General features: G+C 57.6%; 1 protein-coding gene across 1 annotated transcript; it reads right to left on the minus strand.

The window, feature by feature from the left end:
- Window positions 1-5,964: 5,964 nt before the first annotated feature.
- Window positions 5,965-15,059, minus strand: ETV5 (ETS variant transcription factor 5). Its single transcript, XM_065748614.1, has 13 exons — window positions 14,981-15,059; window positions 14,352-14,487; window positions 14,012-14,099; window positions 13,845-13,892; window positions 13,688-13,738; window positions 9,750-9,879; window positions 9,145-9,426; window positions 8,013-8,272; window positions 7,507-7,566; window positions 7,099-7,167; window positions 6,840-7,009; window positions 6,415-6,516; window positions 5,965-6,297 (listed from the first exon to the last, which is right to left on the minus strand). Exons 2-13 carry the CDS (start codon window positions 14,394-14,396, stop codon window positions 6,076-6,078), a joined length of 1,527 nt encoding a protein of 508 aa, XP_065604686.1. The 5' UTR covers window positions 14,397-14,487; window positions 14,981-15,059; the 3' UTR covers window positions 5,965-6,075.
- Between the last annotated feature and the right edge of the window lie 2,106 nt (window positions 15,060-17,165).

A 17,165-nucleotide genomic window follows, 5' to 3' on the forward strand; every position in this document is an offset into this window, starting at 1 on the left:
CAGCATCAGGAGCAGGGCACCTGGATACGTGCATGCAGCACACACTGCATTAAAGCTGGAGAACTGCTGATCTTTCATGAGCTGTTACCAACTGCATTGGCTCAAGTGGCTGCTGGTGCTCCCGAGGGAAGCCCAGGTGATGCTCGTCATGGTGCCAGCCCCATTCTGGCAGCCCTACAGGGGCTCCACTTCCTCAGCCCCTTCTGTATCTCCTGTTTGTCCCTTTCTCTTTATCACCACACAGTGCCCTAAGGCTGGCTTGCGTGCTTCCAGGCGTGATCACGTTGCTGGTTGCGGCCATTTATGGTTTCTCCATGACAAAGGTATGAAATCATCTCGGATTCTCACCCAGATATGTAGGCGTACCTGTAAGTCTCCACTGCCTGCGGGCGTGCAGCCCAGGACGTGTCTCGGCGGTGCTGCAAAATATCAGCAGTTTTCAAGTAAAATAAATAAATAAACAAACAGTCAGGCCATCCTGCTAGGCCCTGTCACATCCTCTCACCCTGGGGGATGAAAACTCTCATTTACAAAGAAATGATAATAATAATAGCAAAAAAAGGTGAAGCTAACAAACCTCCTGTCCAAAAGCTGATGTCAGCACAAAGCTAAACTCGTGGGAAGCTGTGCATGGGGTGTCCTATGCTTCAGGTGTGCCCTGCGTGTAGGGCATTGTAGTAGAAATGCTCAGTCACAGTCTGAAGCAGTGATGGAGCACCTGGTGGGCAAGCAGGGCCAACCCAGGGGAGCTCAGGTGCATGCAATGTTCCTGAGTGACCAGAAGGGTGGAGCCAGGATCCATCCCTTCCCAGCCCTCATTTAAGGGTTGGCAGTGGATGTGAGGGTATCTTACTGGAGATTCTTGTGAGCCTGAGGCTTTCTGGAGGTAAGCAGATGGTTTCTTTTGTTTCTGCCTGTAGCTGCTGTATTTAAGCATATCCTCACTTGGTGCGGACTAGGGCTCTGTTACTATGCAGCTATTGCTGAACTTTCCATTGTGTTACAGTATTGTGAGCATGTTTCCGTGTGCCCTATATCTGACTATTGTCTCTGACTTCAGAAGGAAACTGAAACCCAATGTGCTGGGAAGGAGAAGTTCAAAGTAATTGCAGTGATGCTAGTTCTGTGTGTTGGTTTTCCTCGTGCAGTAGGACTATGCAGTTCCCTTTGACTTGGTGACCTTAAGTAATATGACATCACTTCAGTGAAAAAGGGAAGTGGGGTCTGTGGTGCATGCAACTCAAGCAGGTTATGCAGCCTGGTGATGCCTCCTGACCTGTGATGTGAGCGTAGCACTAGCTAGGAAGAGTTTGGAGGCAGTGATGCTCTTTCCTTCCTCAGCCTGTGGTGCTAAAGAGGAAGGAGCAATGGATGGAGGAGGTGATGCCTAGCATGGGTGGTGGGATTCTGGATGGAAGACAGATGGTGAAGTCATTGAATGGCTGTGTTGGAAGAGACCTTGGAGATTATCTGCCCCCCCCCCCCTTGCCATGGGCCGGGTTTCCACCCACCGGCTCAGGCTGCACAGGGCCCTATCCAACGTGGCCTTGGACACTTCCAAGGGTAGGGCTTGCACAGCCTCTCTGGGTGACCATTTTGTTCATCAGCCCAATAACTTCACGCTCCAAAGCTCCTAGAGGCTTTTCCAGTGCAGGCAATAGGAAGTGTGAATATCCTTAGCAGCCCCCCCAAACCCCAGCGATCCTGCTCCATGCCAGATGGAGAAATGCAGGAGGTGCTGGTGGGAGGTACAACAAAAGGAAGACATCAGGGCTAGCTGCCAGGGCCTCCATCCAAACGTGGGGTGATGAGGGCTGGATGCCCACCTGGCAGGTGGGTGTAGGGCAGAACCCAGGGTGCATGCAGGCTGGAGCTCAACGAGCTGCCAGCTGTTATCTCGTGTCGTTATACGTAGAGACAAGCAAGCAGGATGTGTCTGGGAAGGTTAGCAGGCTCCTTTCTAATGACTCATTTCAAAACAACAGCGTCAGTAAGCCACAATTTTTGCTTTGCTGTGATTTGGGAGGGTGTGAAGTACAAAAAAAAAATGTAGTAATTTGGAGAAATCGTTTGAGCCTGAGTGATGGTGTGGAGGAGCTGGGAGAGGAACACTGTGCCCACATCTCAGTGTGCAGTGCTCTGAATGAAGCTGCAAGAGTCCAGAGGTATTGAACATCTGAAAGGTCACCGTGGGTATCCCTGTGCTATCAAATTGATTTCCAAGGGTGACCATTTTCTCTCCCCTTCCACAAAGAAAGCAAACAATTTTCAGCATCAAGTGAGTACTGTTGCCCTGCCCAGCAGGTTTTTGCCTTCTGCTTGCCGCCTACATGCCTTGCTTTTCTTTCGTGGCTTTCTTGGACGTGGAAAAAAAAAAAAGTAAATGCTGTGTTGGAATGGGGATCTGAGCTGCAGCTTGGGCTGCTGCCGCCCTCTCCTGGCTCCGACCGTACCAAGAGACCGCGGTTTCCCAAGAGCCCTGCAAGCCTGGGTCCATTTCTCTAAAGATAGTCCTATAAGCTGGTGCCCAGCTGGCCTTGCCCACGAGCGCAGCGTGGCCCCATCCCCACCGCCGCCCCATCTCGCCCGTTTTCAGTGCCCTTTTCGGACTTTCCCCAAGCTTTCCCATGTGGAGAGGAAAATATCACACCCCGGGGAAGCTCCTCGCGTTGGCCTCTCCAAAACGATGCTCGGGGACCGCAGGATGACGGAGCATCCCGGGCGGAGCGGAGCGCGTTGCATGCGGCAGCAGCCTGATGCTTTCCAAAGCCACTAAGTGGCTCATTGCGGTGTGAGTGGGTGAAAGCTCAGCGCTAGAGAGCTCAGGCGCAGCCGTGCAGCCCCTGCTTTCCTCCTGATGGGGCGCAGGAGGGGGAGGTTTCTTTGCCCAGAGAGCTACTCCTGCTCCGTGTGCCTGGTGGGGCACGGAGTTGAGCATCTGGACATAAACACGACCGCTTTTGGGTGGCCGAGGTCCTTCAGGATGCTCTGTTGTGCTATGGGCCCATGCAGTGGCATTGCAGCTGGGAGGTGGGGATCCCCGAGGCGGTGTCAGTGGTGCTTCCAACTAATGCTTTTCCACTCTGGGATGGCAAACTCCGCTGTGGGCTGTGAAATGTGAAGTCCCCAAGCCACAAATCAGGCTGCAGATGGAAGTGCTGGTCTATTTATATGCTCCCTTCTAAAAGCTGTGGCAGACCTTTGGCTACCTACTGCTTTTTGAGCAGTTTCCAGCCCAGCTATATCCTGAAGTGGGGAGGACAGAAGTGCTTTTGGTGAATTATGAATGTGCACAGGGCTGTAGTGATGCTCTCCTCTTTGTGGTCTCTGCTTTTCCAGGCAATTATAACCACGTGCCTCACATCTGAGCAGCTTTTGGGCTCTGTGTCTGGTGAAATCAATTAGCAGCAGGGGGAGGCAGGCGGTCCTGCGAGGTGGAGGGGCAAGGCACAGGTCCCAGGGGCCTGCAAATTCAGGGGACAAGTTCTTGATGCCCTAAGTAGTTAAAAACCAATGTGGTGTCAAACTGCTGGGGGTTCAGACCCTTTCCTCCTGCCCTGATACAGCCCAAACTGTGGCTGATGAAGCAACAGGGAGCCATGGGGTTTCCCGGGGGTCACATCATGACACATCGGGTGCTTGTGTTGGTCCCACCCGCTTGCTGTTCCTCAGGCTCAGGTCCCACCACCCCAGGGCCATCTGTCTGCTGGCTGCCAGTGCCCTGGTTTTCCTCTGCTCTGCCCTCTGCAGCAGCCCCCAACAAAATGGGATTACTGGGCATCAGTGTCTGGGGCTGAGCTTCTCAGCAAGAGGCCTGGAAAAGGGGATGTACATCTGTACGTGTGTGTATTCTTGGATAAAGAAAGCACTTAGAAAATACCCCACACCCGGAGTTATATTTTGACACGTGACCACAAGGCCATTTCTTCCCCAAAATGCTGGTGTACTGGGGGATGCTCTGCTGCAGCATCCTCTCCCTGCCCCTTCCAAAGAGCATGCACCTGAGTGCTGCTGGGGCTTTCACATTGGGTTTGCTTGACAAAACAACACAGCTGGGTGTTGTCAGCCCTCCAGGCATGGAGGAGATGCCTGCAGGGATGATGCAGCACTCCCAGCACCTTTGGGCATTTCTTCAGCCAAATCAAGTCCTCATGGAGCAGCTGCACACGGACAGCCCAAGGTTTACATTGTGTGGTGCAGCTTATTCAGCTTGTTGGCTGTTAAAATCCTGAGGAAAACCACTGCTGAGAGCTGTGCTCCAGCTCCTGGTGCCCTTGGTGGGGTCTCAGGTTTCCAGAGGTGAGTGAAGGGGACAGACACTGCTGTACCTACTGCTCATGAGCAGCAATATTAAGTTGCAGCAGGCTGGGGACAAATTGTCCCCATCAGAGCAGATCCTCTTGCCGGACGTTGCTTTGTGAAAGCACTGCAAGTCCCAAAGATGGGAGCAAGCAGGAGGGCACAACCCCCACACTACCCCCAGAGCAGGGTGAGGAGCCTTCTAGAAACCCCCCCCAAGTACAGCATCTGGCAGCACATGCAAAGCACAGCCTGGGAGGAACAGAAAGCAAGATTTATTGTACACAGTACAGAACGTAATGCGGCTTTGCAGGAGATACATAGCCCTGCTCGAGTAAAGGTTCTTTCAATCAGTCCTCAGATTAACCCCCTCTGCACTGAGCGAATGCTCACAGCCATCCCCAAGGCAAGGTGCCCGAAATCACCGCTTCCTGACGGCACTGGGCACACTGCACACAGCAGGGACAGCCAGCCAGCCTGCAGGGGTTCATCTTCATACTTCCCCCAAAAAAAGAAAGGATCAGTCCAAAAAACAAACAAAACCCCCCTGAAGGATCAAAAGAAAACCCCCCCAAAAAATAACAACCGAGAAGAAAAAAAACAACCAACCAATCCAAACAAAGCTAACTAAGGATGAGAAAAATTTCCTATACAGCATTTACAACAAAAACGTGTAGCCATTAGGGGTTGGAGGGGGGGACTTGGGGATGTATATATGAGAGGTGGAGGAGTGTAGAGAGTTGTGGTGGGCTGGGGCTGAAGCGAAGGAGCCCGCAGCCTGGCCCTGCAATGAGCAGAGGGGGGCAGAGCCCCTGGGGCAAGGATGTGAGCAGTGAAATGGAGTGGACCAGGTAGTTGGGCATCGGCACAGCAGCCGGGCTGCAGAAAATAGCTTTGCCTTAAAATACAAAAAAATCTACAAAAATCAGTTAGAAATCTCTTTTTTCCTCTAAAACATCCCCCACCCCTCCCCACCCCCACAAAAAAAAAAATAAAATAAAAATGGAGGGAGATGGACAGCGTCACAGCCCCCTCCTGTGAAATGAAACCCATCGCATACAGCCTGAGCTGGGGAGAGAAGTGATGGGGACGGGGAAAGGGGTGGGGCAGGCTGACAAATTGTTATACTGGAGAGTAACACTTGCTGGGAACAAGGAGGGACGGGGAGGTCGTGCCTGGGAAGAAGGCAGAAGGCTCCTCCAGCTTGGGGTGGGACACCACGCACATCAGCCCCGGGGCGCCGAGCCCCCCAACACCCCCTCGTCTGTGCAAATCAAAGCCCTTTCCAACACACAAGGCAGCTATGCGTACTGTGATCGATGCAAAGCAGATTGTCGTGACGATTTGCTACGGTCACACCGTCTCTAGACCAGCCCCACAGGCGCTGCTGAAGCCACCGTGTGCTCACGAGAAGCGTGGCCAGGGTCAGAGGCTTGGTGCTGAGCTCCCGGCTCCCCACGACAGCTGTGGGCCGCTCGGTGCCAGCCACGGGCAGTCCTATGCACTAGCCCTTGGACAGTAAGGTTGTGAGCTCAGCACTGACACACACACACACACACACACACACTGGGTGTTTTAGATTTAGACAGGTAAAGGCCAGTTTGTGTGTGCGTGCACGCCTTGGTTTGTTTTTTCCTTTTTTTTTTTGTTTTTTGTTGTTTTGTTTCCTGTGTGTGTGTGTGTGTGTGTGTGTGTTTCGTTTTTCAAAGAAATGGCAAAAAATACTCTTTCCAAAACCCTCGCCCTTCTTGGCCCGCAGTGACGTGCGTGCTAGCGTCAGTAGGCGAAGCCCTCGGCGTAGGGCAGCCCGCCGCAGTGCTCCACGTCCAGCAGGTAGGCCGGGCTGTCCTCAAAGTGCGTCAGCGGCAGCGTGTCCTCCTCGCTCACGTGGCAGTCGGGCTCTGCTTTCAGGAAGGGACGCTGATTGTCGGGGTACGCCATGGAGAAGAGCGCGTCGGGGTCGCACACGAACTTGTAGACGTACCGCTCGCCGGCCACCTGCAAGCGGAGAGAGCGTGAGCCTGGGGAACGGGGAGCTCGGTGACAGCTGGGTCACCTCGTTGCGCTGTGGGGGGGTGATATGGGGGTGCCCAAGAAGGGCACAGGGCCGTGTGCCTTCTGCATGATGCCCTTCTCGTAGTAGTAGCGCAGGGAGCGGCTCAGCTTGTCGTAGTTCATGGCCGGTCGGTTCTTCTGGATGCCCCAGCGCCGTGCTACCTGCGGGGACAAAGATCTGCGTTCAGGCACGGGTGCCCCAAAGAAGCCAGAATGCACACTCTGCTTGCCCCAGGGCGTCACCCCCCTCCTCCTCCATCCCCTCCAAATCCCATTGGATTGCCACAGCACAGCCCGCAGAGAGCTGGAAGCTGACTCAAAAGGCATCTGATGAGGGGAGCCTGCCAAAATCTGTTTCCAAATCACAATTTCCATGCGTGGTGTCGGGGATGTTACGGGGTTAAGACCACAGCTGCTCTCGATTGCTCAGCTACCTCCTCCACACTGCCTGCACAGAAGGAAAGAGGCTCATGCCCAACCCGTACCTCCTCGGGCTCGATCAGCTTGAACTCCATGCCGCGGCCGGTCCAGGCGATGAAGTGCGCGTTGGCGGGGTCGTCCAGGAGCGTGACAAGGAACTGCCAGAGCTGCAGCGACCCGCGCCGCTGGTAGGGAGGGCCCTCTCGGTACAGGGTGGGCTCCTGCTTCACCTTACCTGCAGGGAGACGGCTGCTCAGACCCGGCTCGTGCCAGCACCGTCGGGCTCAGAGCCCAAATGTGCCCCCCAGTCAGGCCCTTGCTTACCCTCCAGTCTCTCAGGTACCACGCATGTGTCATCAAAATACAATCGTGTGTCTTTTTCATAGGAAAATCCTAAGGGAAGAACAGCCTGCCATGAGGGCAGGGCCCCACAAGGCCCAGCCCCCCCCTTGCTGGGAGCAGCCCCCTCCCCAGATATATGTGCCCCCACCACGGGCCTGGCTGACACGGCTCTGTCCTCACCCTGGGAGGTGGGACGGGGCCAAAGCCCTCTTAGCAGCTATTTCAGGTGGTTATCCCGGATTACACCAGGCAGCACATCATTCCCATGCCTACAGGGAGAGGCTGGGAGCAGGGACAGCTCCAGGCATGGAGCAAAGCTAACAGGGGAAGGAGATGGGATGAAAAAAAGGCCACGCCAGTCAGCTGTGTTTCCCATCCCGTGTTTCTCACCATCATGGCTGCTGGGGAAGAGGCTCCCTCTCACATATGAGGACTGGCAGTTAGGCACTTCTGCAAGGGAAACAGAGGCAGCCATAAGCCTGGTGGTGCGTCCTCGTCCCCAGGCACAATGCCATGTGCCTCCCCAGGCTGCCCTACTCCACCTGACCTGCTGCACAGCCTCACTCCCACCTCTGGGAAAAAATGGTACAGTTTACAGCAATGGGATTCACTCATACAATTGCATGTAGTGCAGCCCCCAAATCATTATGGCCGCAGATGATGGCAGACAGCAATTGCCCATCACCAGCACCGAGCTTTTTGGCCGCCTCCCTTCCCTCCCGGCCATCTGCTCGGCTGCACTGAACGGCCACCCCCAGCCCAAGGCTGTGGTATTTTTAGGCCCTAAGGCGCTTAGAGGATTTTCCGTGATGCTCGTGGAGTCCAGAGAGCCAGCCACCAGGAGCAGCAGCACGATGAGCCCAGACCCCCGTGTGCCCACCCCGCTCCCCACCCACCTGAGTCGATGCAGTAGTCCCGGGGCTCCTGCTTGATGCCCATGGGGGACTGGAAGCCGTGCCCGGGGGGGGCAGGCAGGCTGGGGCCGGCGTGCTCATAGAGCGGGTCGTGGTACTCCTGTTTGAATCCCTGAGCAGGGTGGGGGGCGGCGGGGCCAACAGGTTCTGACAGCTGCCGGTGGTAGACGGGGCGGCTGTCCCCGGGAACACCGGGCTGCGGTGGGAAGGGGTGGCAGGGCTCAGACATCTGCCTCTGGAACCTGGAGGTAAAGGGACACGGTGTTACCAAGGGGCAGCCAGGGGCACAGCCAGCGCTACGTGTCCCTGTTTGGGATGGGGCAGCGCGTGGCCGTCACCTGGGCTTGCACCGGGCAGGGGGCTGGGTCCCCTAGGCCACCTCGCATGACACAAGAACCCTATGGGTTTCCTTTCCCTGTGGGGAAGGGAAAAAAAAATCAACGTTGTAAGATAAAAACGAAGCCAGCTCAAAGCAGGTGAGGCAGTGCTGCGTGGGGCCCAGGGCCACTGCGGCGGGGCAGGTGCTGACGCAAAGCCAAATCCCCTGTGCTGCGCCGCACAGCCAGTTGGCTGCTAATCTGCCTGGGATTAAACCTTGAACCGGGTACGGACAGCACTATTTTGGGAGCAGGGGGCCGGTGCCCTCCCATGAGGGGTACAGGAGCGGGCTGAGGGGTGCTGCCGTCCCCTGCACGGTGCAACACCGTGAAAGGCGATCTCCGAGCGCCCGCTCCTTTCGGGACCGCTGAGCGCCGCTCGGCTTTGTAACCAGATCCCTCCCAGCTGACGGGCTGGGATTACTCCATTTCCGACCCGCGTCCCCCTGCCCTTCCTGAGTGAAACCCAAGCCCCGTGCTGGTATGGCACTTCCAGATGGGTCGCAGCCAGCCCCCCGCATAGCTCCAAGGTCGCCCAGAACCGAGCTCTGTACCGGGGTCGGCTGCTGTGCCAGGAAATGATGCAGCGTGGCTTTCCCTCCGTGCTGCATCCAGCCCCAGGACCTGCCCCCATAGGGAGCACCATCCCCACAGTACTGACATCTACAAGCCCAGAAGAGGCGCTGGGGTTCACTGCAGCCCCAGTGAAAAGCGCCAGGTGTCCCACCGAGCCTTACCTGTGCTCTGTGGGGTATTGGTTTTCGGACATCATCTTTGGCATGTGCACGGGCGGGTGGGGCGGCCGCGGCACGGCGAAGGTTTGCTGCCTCTGCTCCTGCAGCAGGTGCGGTGCCGGCGCGGTGCTGCGCAGCGGGGCGGCCGGGCCGCCATGGGCAGCTGCTTGCACTCCTGGGGCCGGTGGTGGTGGTGGCAGGGACGAGCCCGGCTGCGCGGGGGACACCGGCGTGGCAGGCGGTGTTAATGGCTTGAACCCGGCGGGGGGCTTCCTGTCGTAGGCACTGCAGTGGGGAGAGAGGATGGGGGGCTGAGGGCGAGGCAACGCTAACGCGGTCGGACAGCTGCGGGCCCCAGGGAAAGCACGGTGCGGAGGAGACTGACGCGTGAGACAAGTGCCTGTGACATGGCCACCGCTACCTCGTGGCATCGGGAAACAGCCCTCGTGGTGTGACCACCTGCAAAGGGCTCAGAGCAGCCAGAGAGGGAATCCCAAACTCCTTCTGGCTCCGGTGCTTTGGCTGCTGGCAGCACAGTGCTGATGGGGTGCTCCCCATTGCCCAGCTTCCAACGAGAGGATGTGAGAAAGGGGCTCGCAGGGACGTACCAGCAGTTGTAGAGGCACTTGTCTCCGTAGCTGGCACAGAGAGCCTGCTCATGGCTGCAGGCCGACAGCTCCGAGGAAGGGCTGTGCAGCTCCCGCTTGATCTTAGCCGGAGGTGGGGCGTGCAGGACCACTGCAACAAGAAGGAGGAGAAGGAAGACATGGGCACCACTGACATCCAGCAGTGTGGGAGCAGGATGTGGGTGCTGCCAGCCCTGGGGAGCAGCCGTGTGGGTGCTCCCTGCTGGAAACCAGGAGCTGATCCCTTCTGCGGAAGCATCAGAGAAACACAACAGCACAAAAACCCCACAGCAAGGACTATAGGGACACCTGGGTATCACCTGCGAAGGGAACTGCTTCCCCCATGAGGTGTGAGGGCAGAGCAAGGGATGTGAGAAGGATATGGGCAGCCACCGATGAGATGCCCCTGGACCAGCTCCGTGAGGCAGCTAAAAGCCCAGAAGTCCACTCTTTGCCACATGCAGACCTTTCCCTGAGTATACCTGAAGGGCAGAGGAAGCTACTAGATGCTCACCTGCACCCAGCCCCAAATTAGCCAGCCAGAAGCAGTGAGCAGTGGCTAGCACCACGTGTCCTGGGCTCAGTGCCGGGACCGCTGGGGGGACAGGAGCCGTGGCTGTACGAGTTCAAGGGGCAAAGCCAAAGCCTTCCCAGCCCCAAGCCCGTTCACTATATATACATTTTAAACCGAGTAATATATGCTTAACCTCTTTAATTTCTAAAAGCGGGTGCTCTAGGAAAGGGAAAGCACGTCAGAGATCTTTACCTAAATCATGCCTGAGCGGGAGAGCCAACACTAATCGGAAGCGGAGTATTAGCTTCACGCAAAGTCTAAACACAGCCCAGCTACACCAGAGAGGAGCAAATAGCTCCAGGACAACTGTTCACAGCTTGCCAGGTAATTAGCTGCTCCCCTAATTTGTCAAACCCTTTAAAGAGCTGCTGACTCCCCCCTCCGCAGCCCAGCGCAGCTGGTACCAAGGGCAGGAAAAACCCAAAGGAGCATTTGAAACACGAATCCCAGGCTGAGCAAGCACAGCCCCTGTGCTGCCTGGAGCCACCCCCCCCCTCCCCACCTTCGGGGCCAGATTTGCTCTCCCTGCACACGTTTTGGGCCAGCATGGAGGCTGCAACGCCGCAGGAAAGCAAAGGGGAACGCGCTCTGGAAGGGCTCCAGCTGCCGATGGCGGGCATGTTTCTCCCTAACAGTCTCTGTGTTGTTCGAGCGGGTTGTTTTTCCATCAGCTGCACAATGGGGTCTGGTTATTCATTGAAAAAAAAAAAAAAAAAACAACAAAAAAAAAAAGTCTCCGAGCGGGGCACCACCCTCCATTCACAAACAATTTGGAGCGCTCCATTCATGCGGTTGGAAGGGGAAAAAAAAAAAAAAAGAAAAAAAAAAAAGAAAGAAAAATTTCTCCCAGAGCTTAGTGCTGCCATTCAAGAAAAGGGAAACGATACTTAAGATCATAACAGAGACCAGCTGTCCTCGCGGAGAAGCCTGGACTTTGTGCAACGTTTGAATTCCTTACACAAACAGCACTGCGCTCCGAGCTCGGCCTCTCTGCCAAGTTCATTCAAAGCCCAGCGATTGTGCAAGGTGGCGAGGCCGGAAAGCCCTTTGGCGAGAGCCAGGAGAAAGAAAAATAACCACCAGCGGCTGCTGGGGGAAGACTGCACCTCACTGCCTCGGGGGCTGGGGAACGTGAGCACCGTGGAGGAGGTGGGTGTGGGGGGAGCACCCACAATGGCTGCGTTGGTGTCATGGGATGGGCAGAGCTTTGGGGGGGGGGATGGCAGCACACCTCCAGGCGGGCTGGCCCCAAGATGCCACTGAAAAAGTGACACATCCCCCGGGGAAGGTGATGCCTCAAAGCCTGTTTGGGGCTTTGAGTCCTGAGCCACAGTCTGGATGGCACGGGACGTGCCTGCCCCAAGCGCTGCTCCAACACAGGCACCAGCTGGGGACCTTGGCACCGCCACAGCCGTCACCTGGGCACCAGCTCCCTGCCAGCCCCTGTCCCCCCAGCACAGGGCACACCCAAGGTCATGCCGGGAGAGGAGCCAGAAATAGAAGCCATGCTCCCACTTTCCTTTGTTTAAGCACTCCTTCCTCAGAAACAGAGCCTCCTGCTTTCATTTGGGTGTCTTAAAAAAAAAAGGGGGGGAAAAATAAAGCCTGCTCATCGCTTTTGCTGCAAACCATCCATGTGGGGGCATGCAATTCCCCAAGGAACAAGACTCCTCCCTGCCAAAAAGAGGGACCCTGCACCTCCCCACCCCCAGCACAGTCCTATCGCCCCGCACCGATGGAAACAACTGCCCCAGATAAGGTGCTGGGCACATGCCCTCCTCCCCAGGGCCAGGCGGGAGGACAGGAGACACGTGCCATGCGTTGGCCAACACCTGTCTGCGTGCTGCCAAACCCAACTTCTGCCTTGACATCGTGACCCTTGAGAGTTTTATCAGCCGCTCTGCAGGCAACAGGGCTTGCAGCAAGGTGGGAACGATGGGTGTCACTGACACTCAGCACAGCGCATGGGGGCACTGGGACCGGGCTGGGTGCCACCCGTCCCACATCGTGCCCCCATGGCGGCTGCCTGCAAGCACAGCCATCGCCAGGAACTCTGGGGTCAAACACCCCGGCCAGCAAGACCTTTGCTTCATCTCCCCAGGAAGGCTATTATGGCAGGAAGTCACGCAGGGACATCACCCTTCAGGTGACAAAATTGTTTTGACCCCAGTGACACCAAAGCTGCGCAGGCCGAGCGAAGCAGGAGCTCACTGAAAGCCTCGACCAAATGCTTCCCCCCCCCCCCCCCCCGCATCCAACCCAGAGAAGTTTGCCTCTTCTCCCTGAGCCGTTCAGGTTACAAGGAAGCCAGGGGCTGCCAAAAGGCGCTGGAAGCAGCTCGGCTCCGCAGCCGGCCTCCCACGCACGCTGCAGTTTGCACCGCTCCAAGCGGGAGCTGCCGGGCTGTGCGGATGGCAGCAGCGGCTGCGGCTCTGCCTGGGGCTCTGCCTTTTATCTCGGGGGGGAGAAAAGGGGGGAAAAAAAAGGCGCATCTGAAGCCCAGGCTGTCTGGAACAGTTTAATGGCAAGCTTCCCATTCAGAAGTAATCAAAGAGCAATAATTAACATGCATTTACTGTAGTAGAAGATACTCTGATGCATGCTGTGACAAAGCTGGAATGAAAAATCTGTTCGACTGCAGGCTAAATTTGATTTCCTTCAAGTTCTCTAGCTGTCTGCCTGAGCTGCAAACCCAGCACCTCGTGTTCTCCAGGTAACAACACACAGTCCCCAACCCCATCCGAGCCCTTAATGCCACAGCCCTCTGCACACACACACGATGCACCATTAGTTGCGCGGCAGCCCCTGGCTCGGGCAGTGAACCACAGCTAAGAAACAACTCTCTCTCTATTATGCAATTCAAGAGGGACTGCATTTTCACTGGCCTCCTTTTAAACACGCTCGCTTGCCAGCGATTAATGCTGCTTAAAGCAGCTCAAGTTTCACCGCTCGGGTCGGCTCTCGCCAGCAGCACGAGGCCAGGACTGGAAAAAGCTGCAGGAGTGCAGAGATTGTGGCTAACCAACAAGCCCAGCACGGGCTCTCCCTTCCACTTGAAAAGGAAAAGCAGCATTTTGGAGCAAATCAACGTTACTACGAAGCAGCAGCAAAGCCCAGGGGATCCCAGATCGCAGCCTTAGACCGTTCCCTGTGTTTGGCCTGGATCTACCCATTGATGAGACGCAGGACACTGAGCCCCAGCTGCACAGACCAACACGTGCTGCCTCTCCAAAGCCCGAGGGTCTCGAGGCCTCAAGGGCTTGGGCTTTCCCAGGGAAGGGGCCCTACGTTGCCCTACACCCAAACACATCCACCCCACAGAGCAAACACCGGGACGGTTACTTACAGTTGTCAGACTGAAAATCTGGGACAAACTGTTCATCGTCGGGGACCTGAGCTAAAGGAAAAAAAAAAAAAAAAGGAAAAAAAGTGTTTTTATAGCATTTTCAGCCCTCAAAAATTGCACGTGAAGAGATTTTGCAGGGCAAAAAGAAGAGACTTGCCTTCAGCTAGCCAGGCCTCCTGCAGCTGGCTGAGATCCTGGAAGAGCTCTGGAACACAGCGAGAGGTTTATGCACCCACAGAACGCCGACCAAACGTGCTGCTATTTGCAGGCCTACCCCTCACCCCAAAGGGAGGGGGACCCACGGGGGCCTGCGGGGCTGCCTACCTTCCGAGTCGTGGGCCAGGTCGGTCTCCAAGAACTTCCTTTTCCTCTCAGAGCCCAGCCGGCCTCGGCCCTCCTCGGCACAGGATTTCTGCAACAGCCATAGCGTGAGGGTGGCAGCCCCCCAAAAGATGGGGGAGCTCAAGGAGACGCCTCAAAGGGAGCGAGGCGTGCCCCGAAGGGGACTAACAGAAAGTGCCTGCCCCAAAGGGGGTGTCCACAACGGGGAGCAAAGGGAGGGGCACCCCAAAAGGACCCAAGGGGAGGCATCCCAAAGGAAAGTGCCCCCCAAGGATCACAAGCAGGTGTTTCAAGGGACCGGGGGGGCTTCGGGCAGACTTACCCCGGGTCCCATGAAGGGGACCTGCTGGTCGTAGAAGCCGTCCATGGTGCAGGGAGGCGGGCAGTGCCCCCGGCACGCTCAGCATCGACGGCGGCCCGGGAAGGGGGCTCCCGCCTGGGCTCCGGCAGGTGCGAAGCTGCGGGGGGGGTGGAAGCGGCAGAGGCAGGTTCAGAATCGGGATCGGGCCCCCTCAGGGGTGGCTGGGAACCGGTGCGGGACACGCAGCGGGTCGCAGCCCGCCGGGCCGTGATGTCACCGAATTTCTATAGAAACAGCCGTGACATCACGCGGGGAGGGGGGAGGGGAAGGGGGGGTAGCGGCCCTGTCCCCGCTCCGCGCCGCTCTCCCGCTCCCCTCCGTCCCTTGTCGCCGCTCAGCGCCGCGGGGCCACAGCCGGGCCCGTTCCCACGCCGCCCCGCGCGCCCCATTCATAAACTCCGCCCCCCCCCTCCTCCTCCTCATTCACTCCCTCCCCCTCCCGCGCGCGCCCTCGCTCGCGCGCGCCCCCCGCCATTCACACAGCGCGGCCCGCGCCATTCATAAGCGCCGCCCCCGCCCCGGGCCGCGCCGCACCGAACCGCATCGAAACCGCCAGGCACCGTACGGCCGGCGGGACAACGAGGGCTCACCCGCTGCAGGCCGGGAGCGGGGCCGGGCGTGCCGGGACGGCGCAGCTCCGCACCGGACACCGCGCTGCCGCTCTGCGCCGGCCCGCAGCTCCCGAGCCAGCAGCCCCCGCCAGGCCCCGCCCAGCGCCGCTTGTTTACCCTCGGCGCCGCCCAATGGGGAGCCGGCGGCGGGCCGCTAGCGCCTGCCGATTGGTCGAGGAGCCGCCCGAGGGCCCGCCCCCCCCCCCGCGCCGCTCCGCGGGGCACCATTGAGAACGGCGGGGTGGGAGTGGAGAAGGCGGCCAATGGGAGTCGAGCGATTTGCATGGCTCCGCCGAGAGCGTTTTCATTCATAAAAAAATAGAAGGGGAAGAGGCCGGCGGGTGGGGCGGGGGCAGCGCGGGATTTAAAGGGACCGCGGCCCTTTGAAGGAGGGGGTTGGGCGGGAGGCAGGCGGACAGGCTTAGGGAGGAGGAAAAATGGAGTGTGCAGGGCCTGCTCGGGGGCTTCTTGCGGCCCTTAGCACATGCTGCAGAGCTAAGCTGGCGGGTGGGGGGGGGTGTCTTTGGGCTTCGTGCAGATGCAGTGTGCATTGGTGGGGTCTTTCTTCACGCTCCATCCCCTTCGGGACCCCGGGTTTATTCAGCCCAAGCGGCCGCTGCGCTGTCTGACCCCTGTGGGCTCCTCGCAGCCCTTAAAGGGCCCTTTAGAGGGGGCTGTGGGAAGAGGTTCTCACCTGCTTAGGATTTTGAGTGGTGGGAAGGGATTCCTGTGGGACTCCTGAGTGGCTGCGTGGGGATGGTGGTGCCCGGGCATGGAAGACAGAGTAGGAGCAGGAGGGGATGGAATCGGGGCACAGGGAGGAGGAGAAGGCTTGCAGGTGGGCTGGAATTATACCCTGGACAGACCCTCGGGGTGCCCCAGCAGGACCTGCAGCTCTCGGGCACAGCCCATATAGGATTGCAGATGGCTCAGGGTGCCGGTAATTAGCTCAGTACATAGCCACGGGGCCACAAACTTCCCTGCACCCAGCATGGCCCTGCTGCCTGTCTCAGTTTCCCTATTTATAAAGGCAAGCAGTGAGCATGCTACTCTGCTACCATGGTTCAGGATGCCCAAACCCATGTTGTTGAAGGGCCTGGGAAATCGCTGATGGAGAAGGTTAAAAGGCAGTGCTCAGCAAGCAGTGCTCTGCACAGCTTTGGACCCAGGGAAGGTGACTTGTAACCCCAGGGCCTTAGGTTGGCCTTGCAGGGTTGTGCTGCTAATTTTTCAGGTGTTGTAGTTGATGCAGAGTGCTGCAGAGCAGTCAGCATCCCCAGGCTGACACTGGTCTCTGTGGGCAGTTTGGCTCCTGTGGTGCATCAGAGGGGGCAGCTGCCACTGTGCCTCATTCACAAGCTACTGGGACACGTGGGGTGGGCACAGGTTGTCCTTGCCATTGGGGACGCTCCTGGGGGGCTGTGCAGGAGCTGGCACTCTCGAGTTTCTCGTTGCACACGGGTGAGGAGGATTAAATCACCACTAGTAAAATTAGCAGATGACACAGGGTTGGGAAGGTGGATGGGGGGCTGTGGGGTGTCAGCAGCAGTGGCACAGCCAGAGGTCCATGTCAGACCCAATGGCTGCTGCAGGTGAAGGGGAGCAGTGTAGGGGCTCTCCCTGCCTTGCCTTTGTCTCTGGGGGCAATTGGCCAGCTGTCATGGGGTCTTCTTATGGTGAGTTGAGATGAACCAGCGGCCATGGACACGCAGGGTTTGAAGGGGGATGGCAACCAGCACCTGCTAAATTTAGAGCCTACTTGGGGAACGAAATCAAAAATCAAAGCCATGAAACCGCAGGTTCCAAATTTAGCCTGTTCCTCCCACCAAACACAGTTCCATCTTGCTGCAGCTGAAAACACCGTCACCTGCATGCCCACAGTGGGGCATATCCCATTGCGTCCCCAGAATGACTGGGAAATGAGGAGCCCCATGCTCAGGACCAGCTGAGTGCTTCATCACCACCTTTATTTGACGCAAGCCCACAGCAGGCCGGGTGTACACGGCAACACACACTACGCTACGGACGCCACACTATTTCCATGCAGGCAACCACGGCTACAGACACGGCAGGAGGATGGGAGGCTGGGGGCTCCATCCTGTGGCCTTCGGGTGTATAAAAGGGGGAGGCACTGGCTAAGCCAGGTGGGTGTTAACAGTTCCTG

Source organism: Cyrtonyx montezumae, unplaced genomic scaffold (genome assembly GCF_038088225.1).
Source record: "Cyrtonyx montezumae isolate F1298 unplaced genomic scaffold, pur_monq_1.0 scaffold_5, whole genome shotgun sequence".
Classification (NCBI taxonomy): Eukaryota; Metazoa; Chordata; class Aves; order Galliformes; family Odontophoridae; genus Cyrtonyx; species Cyrtonyx montezumae.